At 67.4% G+C, this 6,205-nt stretch overlaps 2 protein-coding genes across 2 annotated transcripts; one reads left to right on the top strand and one right to left on the bottom strand.

The window, feature by feature from the left end:
- Positions 1 to 918: 918 nt before the first annotated feature.
- Positions 919 to 2,836, top strand: LOC306811678 (uncharacterized protein). Its single transcript, XM_079325606.1, has 6 exons — positions 919 to 996; positions 1,696 to 1,745; positions 1,885 to 1,996; positions 2,111 to 2,172; positions 2,250 to 2,568; positions 2,686 to 2,836. Exons 3-6 carry the CDS (start codon positions 1,905 to 1,907, stop codon positions 2,831 to 2,833), a joined length of 621 nt encoding a protein of 206 aa, XP_079181732.1. The 5' UTR covers positions 919 to 996; positions 1,696 to 1,745; positions 1,885 to 1,904; the 3' UTR covers positions 2,834 to 2,836.
- Positions 2,837 to 3,017: 181 nt separating this feature from the next.
- EVA1B (eva-1 homolog B) lies at positions 3,018 to 6,200 on the bottom strand. The gene is made up of 3 exons (XM_079325610.1): positions 5,979 to 6,200; positions 4,480 to 4,596; positions 3,018 to 4,397 (listed from the first exon to the last, which is right to left on the bottom strand). The coding sequence occupies exons 1-3, from the start codon at positions 6,055 to 6,057 to the stop codon at positions 3,985 to 3,987; spliced, it is 609 nt and encodes a 202-aa protein (XP_079181736.1). The 5' UTR covers positions 6,058 to 6,200; the 3' UTR covers positions 3,018 to 3,984.
- Positions 6,201 to 6,205: the final 5 nt, after the last annotated feature.

The raw sequence follows: 6,205 nt of genomic DNA, 5'->3' as shown, positions 1-6,205 counted from the left end.
CTTTCCTGGCTGCTGTGGGTCATGGTGTTGGCCAAGAGCTGTTGGCCAGTGCTGGGTTAATGGCTGGTGCTTCCCTTCACCCTCAGCCTTGAGCCAGCCCGAGGAAATGGGTGCCCAGTGTTCCCAGTTCCTTGGCCTGAGTGGCCACACTGGGGGAGCACAGCCTGGTCTGCAGTGGAATCTGTTCTGCCATCCTCTGCCACAGGGCTGATTCCCAGCCCCCCTCCCTGCTCCCAGTTTGGTATTGCTGGGTCAGATGCATTTGGCCAAAACTAATATCCACACTGCTGGAGCAGGCAGTGCCCAGGATCCCTGATGTCACACTGACCCTTCAGGCCCTGTGGAGGGACAGCTGCAGCGTGGCTGCGCCGTCCCCTGCACCCTGTTCTGTGGGTTTTGGCCCCTCTGTGGTTTGGGTTTCACTTCCCCTCCAGCCGAGGGTGACAGACCCGGCTGAGTGTGAGCTGTCACCCCGGGCCAGCCGCGCTCCTGCCGGGGCCTGTCCCTGTCCCTGTCCCCGCACTGCGCTGGCCCCGCTCCCGCAGCTCTGGCACAGGGACCCCAGTGCCAGCACCCAGCCCCGGGTGGCACAGATGGCCCAGCCCTGCCCCAGGCCACAGGAGGTGGCTGGGGCTCCACGAGGGGACACACGGCTCTGTGGGGCTCTGCTGTGCCAGCAATCCCTGCCTGTGCTCCAAGTGCCCGGTGCCCTCCAGTGCCACCTTGTCCCACAGCTCTCCCGTCCCAGCACAGGGACATGGCCCTGGTGCCGAGAGCCTCAGAGTCCTGCAGGGTGCCGGGAAGGGCACGGGGCAGGTTTGGGGAGCAGGAGCTCCCGGTGGGGCACAGGGATGCGGTGTGGACCAGCACCAAGCTGCGCTCTGCCTCAACTTCCTTCCCAGCACGGAGCCCATTTCCTCCGGCATCACGTGCGCGGTGTGGGGCCGGGACAGGCTGGCACGGCACGGCTCAGCCCGGGGACAGCCCGGACTGCAGGTAGGAGCAGCCCAGGGTCCTGCATGGGGATCGTCCCAGGGGCAGCACTGTGTGGTCACACTGCTCCGGGGCTCTGCTCTCCCTGGGCTCCAGGAGAGCTGCTGGTGGGGCTGGCAGGATGCTGGGCACTTCTGGGCACCATCACCCCCGAGCCACCATAGCAAAGGAGCACTGGGGCCTTGGATGGGGGTGTGCTCATCCCTGCAGCCCGTGGGGCTTCAGCCGTGTCTTTGGGTGGGTAATGCCAGCACCATTTTTGGTGTCTGCGAGGCCTCTGTGGCAAGGGCTGTGCTGGTGGCAGCAGCAGGGACCAGGCAGCACCGTGGCTGCTGGCCAACCATGGGGACACAGGGACCCATGGCAGTGATGGTGTGGCCAGCCATGGGGACAGGGGGGCTGCCATGGGGACAGGGCAGTCCACAGGCATTGCCTGGTGTCCTGTACCTCACCGTGCCACCAGGCTTGTCCTGGTGTAACCCGGGGTTCAGCAGTGCAGGGATGCTGCTGTGCTGTGCATGGTGGTGGGATGACATCCCGTGCAGCCGAGCTGCTGCTCAGGGGAACTCTGCAGCTGCCGGCTCCGCCACAGGCAGAGGAAGCGCCGACCACAGCGGGGCCGGTGCGGGGCTGGTGCGGGGCTGGAGAGGCTGTGACAAGGATCCTTCCCAGCACCTGCCGAGCCCCTTTGCTCCCCAGCAGCTGCAACCACAGCGAAGGACAAGGAGGGCAAGGACGAGGAGCCCTCCTGGGTGAGTCCTGGAGGACAGGGAAGGGCAGGGATGTGCCTGGGACGGGCGCCATGGGCCAGGGCATGTCAAGCAGGAAGCGCTTCCTGCCCCACTCGTCAGTGCTGATCTCAGCCCCAGCCCTGCTCCTGCCTCTCCCCAGAGCTCCCAGCACCAGCGAGGATGGAGCCGACCAAGATCCCACTCACCAAGAGGGCGGCTCCTGCTCCCCCCGTTCCTGCCAAGACCAAACCAGCCCCTGTGCTGGCCACCAAGTAAGAAACACAGGGCTGTGTTAGGGTGTCCAGGGCCACTGCAGTGTCCCAGTGCCAGCACCATGCTCATGGCTGGCCCTGGCTGTGCCACTTCACACCTCTGCTGTCCCCCAGGCCCAGTGAGCCCCAGCCCAGTGCCTCAGCTGACACGGATCAGGGCAGAGTCAGTGACCCAGGTAGGATGCAGGGGCCTGTATGGGGTGGCTGGGCCCTGCCCAGCACCAGGTGCCGATTCCTGTTCTTTCTTTGGCAGATTCCAATGGCTTCAACATGGTGGCAGTTACCACAGCCAGGCTGAGCCACCCCACAGCCACACGGCCACGAATACCCGGCCAGCGGCCACCCAGCATTGTCCTGGGGAGCACGGGGGGTACCCTGGGGGGAGAACAGCCCCAGGGGCTGCCCCGTGCTGCCCTCTGTGCCCCTGTCCCCAGCACGGGACAGGTGTCTGTCCCACCATGGAGCTCAGAAGGGCTGGAGGTGTTGGAGGGGAGGTCGCTGGCCCTGGAGGATCTAAAAGCTGAGGTCCGGACCCTGCACATCCTCGTGGACCTGATGCGGGTCCAGCACCTGTGAGTGGGGATGGGGCTGTCAGGGAGTCCCCAGGGGCTGTCAGGGAGTCCCCAGTGTCTCCAGGCCATTTGCTGCTGGTTCTGGCCCCAGCTGAGCCATCCTGTCCCTCCCTGCAGGCGGGACCTGCAGGAGCTGCGGCAGGAGCTGTGCCAGGAGCGGACTCAGCGCCAGGCACTGCAGGTGAGTCCCCGGGAGGGGTTGCTGTGTCCTGGGGTCCCCTGTGCCCCCCAGCAATCACAGCCTCTCCCCACAGGCAGAGATTGAGCGAGTGAGGAAGGCTCTGCCCTGTTAGCAGGGGGGGGCTGCAGTGCCCACCCACGGCATGGGGCAGGTGGGTGGCACATGGAGCTCCCCCCAACCTCGCTGCCCCCAGCCCAGTTCTGCACCCATCGGGTACAAATGACCACTCCACACCCAGACACTGCTCCTTCAAGCATAACAGCCCCTGGACCCATAGAAATTGTTTAAAATAAACTATTTTGGGTACAGAGTGCAGTGTGGGGGCTGCTCAGGGCTCTGCTGTTGGCTGCTGTGCCCCTGAAGGGCTGGGCTGGTCCTGCCAGGCACAAAGGGTCCCACCCTGGCTCAAGGGGTCCCACCAGGGCCCGTGGCAGGGTTAGGGCAGGGCCCCCTCTTCCTCCTCCACCCCCGCACAGTTTTCCAGGCCAGCTCCAGTCCCAGCACAACCTGGCCTCCAGCCACGGGAGAACATCTGGAAAACATCTGGATCCTGCTGGCGCTGGCAGCGGGGGGGAACCAGCCTGGGAAGGAACTATTTTTATGAAGTTGCCGGGGAGGGGGCAGCGGGGCCCGGCTCCCCGCGGGGCTGGGCTGGGAGCGGGGCAGGATGCGGCTCAGCCCGGCGGGAGCTGCCGCATCCCTGGGGAGCAGCGGCCGGCCCGGAGTCCAGCGGGAACATCCGCCTTGGCCCGGCCGGAGGGCGCTGGGTCACGGCGGGCGGTGCCGGAAAAGACCCGGCTAATTTTAGTGGGGCCGGGAAGGGAATTGGCTCGGGGAGGGGCGAGACCGGCCCTGTCTGTGCCCAGAGCCCCCAAAACGCCGGACCCGCCACGCTGGGCTCTAGTTCGTGTAGAACAGCACCATGTTTGTGGGGCAGGAGCCCAAGGACAGCCCGGCCCTGCCCCACGGGGCTGCACTGCCCCTGTCCCTGTCCCTGTCCCCGCGTGTCCCGGGGCTGCTCGGCTGCTGCCAGCCGTCGTACCAATGGCTCAAAGTGCGTCGTGTCCCACAGCGAGTCCAGTGACACCGGGGTCCGGCTCTCCGCGGTGCAGGGACAGTTCAAGGCAGCTCCGCCAGCTCAGGGCCGGCGAGCAGCCCCCTGTCCTGCTGTCCCTCCTGGCACGGTGTGGGGCCAGCTGTGGGCGGGCAGGCACCGTGCCAGGGCGCTGCCGGGCTCAGTAGTAGTGGACGCGGCCCAGGGTGCCGATGGTGCCGGATCCCAGGATGTCGGGCTGCCCGTTGCGCCAGATCTCGCGGATGATGCGCTCCCGCTCCTCCAGCCGCTGCGCCCGCTCCAGCTCCTCGGCCGAGGCGAACACGTTCACGGCCAGCGCCCCGTCCCCGGGGCCGTGGCTCTCCAGCGGGATCTCGGTCACGGGCAGCAGCGACTCAGACGCTGCGCGGTCCACGGTGTCCTCTTCGTCCTCGTCCTCCTCGTCGTCATCGTCGTCCTCGCTGATGTCGCCGGGGCGCGGCGGCGGCCGCGGGGCGGGCCGGCAGGACAGGCGCAGCACCAGCAGGCACAGGGTGAGCAGCAGCCCGAAGCAGACGCCCAGCACGAAATAGAGCCCGAAGCTCTCGGGGTTGGCTGCGGGGAGGGAACGGAGGGGTGAGGGAGGGACCTGCCCGCGCCTGCCGGGGACCCGCGGTGGCCTCCCGCTCCTGCTCACCTCGGATGTGGGCGTACGCGGCCATGCTGTTGCTGAGCAGCTCCATGTCCCTCCGGCGACCCTCCATCCTGTGCCTGGCAGTTCTCAGCGGCTTCAGGGACGACACATGCTCGACATCTGTGGGACAGGAGCTGAGCAATGCTCTATAAGGGGCTGGGATCCCCCCCAAGTCCTCTGTCCCTTTCAAGGCCGTGCCTGGGTGCGCCCAGGGGCTCTTTGCGGAGCTCCAGCTGAACAGGGCATCGTGCCTGGGCTGGGCTGCTCCATCCAGGGCTGGAACCCCAGAGATGCTGAGCTGGAGCCGTCCCACTCCTACCGCCCTCCGTCCTTCCTGAGGGACCGGGACGGAAGCGGCTCCTCCTGGACACAGCATGAGGCAGATCTGTGGCACCGGGCCAGGCTTTCTGTGCCGTGCCGGGCCACGGGATGGGGCACGGGGCAGAGCAGGAACGGGGCAGAGCAGGAACAGGGCAGAACAGGGTCCCAGCACCGGGCAGAGGTGCTGCTGCAGCTGCCTGTGCTCGTGTGCACACACGTGTGCTCCACACACACACTTGGGGCAGTGTCCCTGTTCCTGACCCTGACCCTGACTCTATCACTGTCCCCCACTTTGCTCTGGCCCAGCTCCAGCCTTGGCCCTTTGCCGTGGGGCCCTGCAGTGCAGAGGCAAGGCCAGGCACAGTGCAAAGGCCACCAGGACAGGCCAGCGGTCAGGATGAGAGGCAGGACAGAGGGAAGGATGGGCAGCAGGGCAGCGGGACAGATGGGAGGCAGGACAGCGGGCAGGACAGGGCGGGAGGAAATTTGGCCCTGGCAGGGGATGAGCTCGTTCCCAGAAACGGCTCCAGGGAGGGAGGAATGAGGAAAGAAATGCAGAAAATGTGACACATCAGCAAAACCATCCCGGACGGTCCAGAGCTGAGGGTCCGCGGCACATCCCGGGGCTGGGCAGCCCCGCTAGTGTGACACCCCAAAACAAGGCCAGCAGGGTCCCTGGGAGGGCGGGTGCCCTTCTCGTGGAGCAGCACGGGCAGCCCCTGCCCCGGCTGCCGTGGGCTGGAGGGGCACAGCCCAACCACGGAACCCCAGCGATCCCCTGCCCGTGGCGGGGTGCTGAGGAGCGCCGGGCTGGCTCCAGGGCCTTGCGGGTCCCCAAGAGCCGAGCCCCGAGTCGCTCAATGCTGCGTCCCCGAGCACTATTACACCGTGTCCCCAAAGCCTCCTGCTCCGCTTCTTCAACCGCTCGGTCCCCACGGGCCGGGCTGTGTCACCGAGCCCTGTGCGCTCAGCCCCGTGTCCCTGCACGGCGCCCGCGGCCCCAGCCCCGCGTCCCCCAACGCCGGAGCCCCCGAGCCGGGACGGAGCGAGCCGGGACGGAGCGAGCCGGGATAGGACCGAGCCTCGACAGCCGCTGTGCCGTCGGGGCTGGGCGGTCGCGGGTGTTCGGTCCCTCGGTGCCCCGGCCCGAGCCGCACGCGGTGCCCGGGGCTGGTACTCACCGGCGAGGGAAGGCGGCGGCGGCAGAGCCGCTGCACTTTGGTTGGAGCGAGGGAAGAGAGAGCAAGGTCTGTTTAGCATTAACGCTGCAGCAACAGGAAATAGTTCGGAGGCGGCTGGCGGTCAGCGCTCCCGCCGGAGCCAATGGCAGCCCCGGCCGGGCTGAGCGGGGCCGGGGCTCGAACCGCTCCCCCGGGACGCCGCGCTCGGCCCTGCGCTGGAACCGCCC

Source organism: Erithacus rubecula, assembly GCF_903797595.1.
Source record: "Erithacus rubecula genome assembly, chromosome: 23".
In the NCBI taxonomy this organism is placed as follows: domain Eukaryota; kingdom Metazoa; phylum Chordata; class Aves; order Passeriformes; family Muscicapidae; genus Erithacus; species Erithacus rubecula.
Note: the sequence above shows the minus strand (reverse complement) of the source record. Positions and strands in the feature narration are given on the sequence as shown.

Coding starts and splice junctions, on each gene's coding strand:
- EVA1B (XM_079325610.1), bottom strand. CDS start 6,057: ATGCTAAACAGACCTTGCTCTCTCTTCCCTCGCTCCAACCAAAGTGCA. Junction 4,597..5,978: donor GCCGCCGCCTTCCCTCGCCG/GTGAGTACCAGC, acceptor CCTGTCCCACAG/ATGTCGAGCATGTGTCGTCC. Junction 4,398..4,479: donor CGCGTACGCCCACATCCGAG/GTGAGCAGGAGC, acceptor CCCTCCCCGCAG/CCAACCCCGAGAGCTTCGGG.
- LOC306811678 (XM_079325606.1), top strand. CDS start 1,905: ATGGAGCCGACCAAGATCCCACTCACCAAGAGGGCGGCTCCTGCTCCC. Junction 1,997..2,110: donor GCCCCTGTGCTGGCCACCAA/GTAAGAAACACA, acceptor GCTGTCCCCCAG/GCCCAGTGAGCCCCAGCCCA. Junction 2,173..2,249: donor GGGCAGAGTCAGTGACCCAG/GTAGGATGCAGG, acceptor TTTCTTTGGCAG/ATTCCAATGGCTTCAACATG.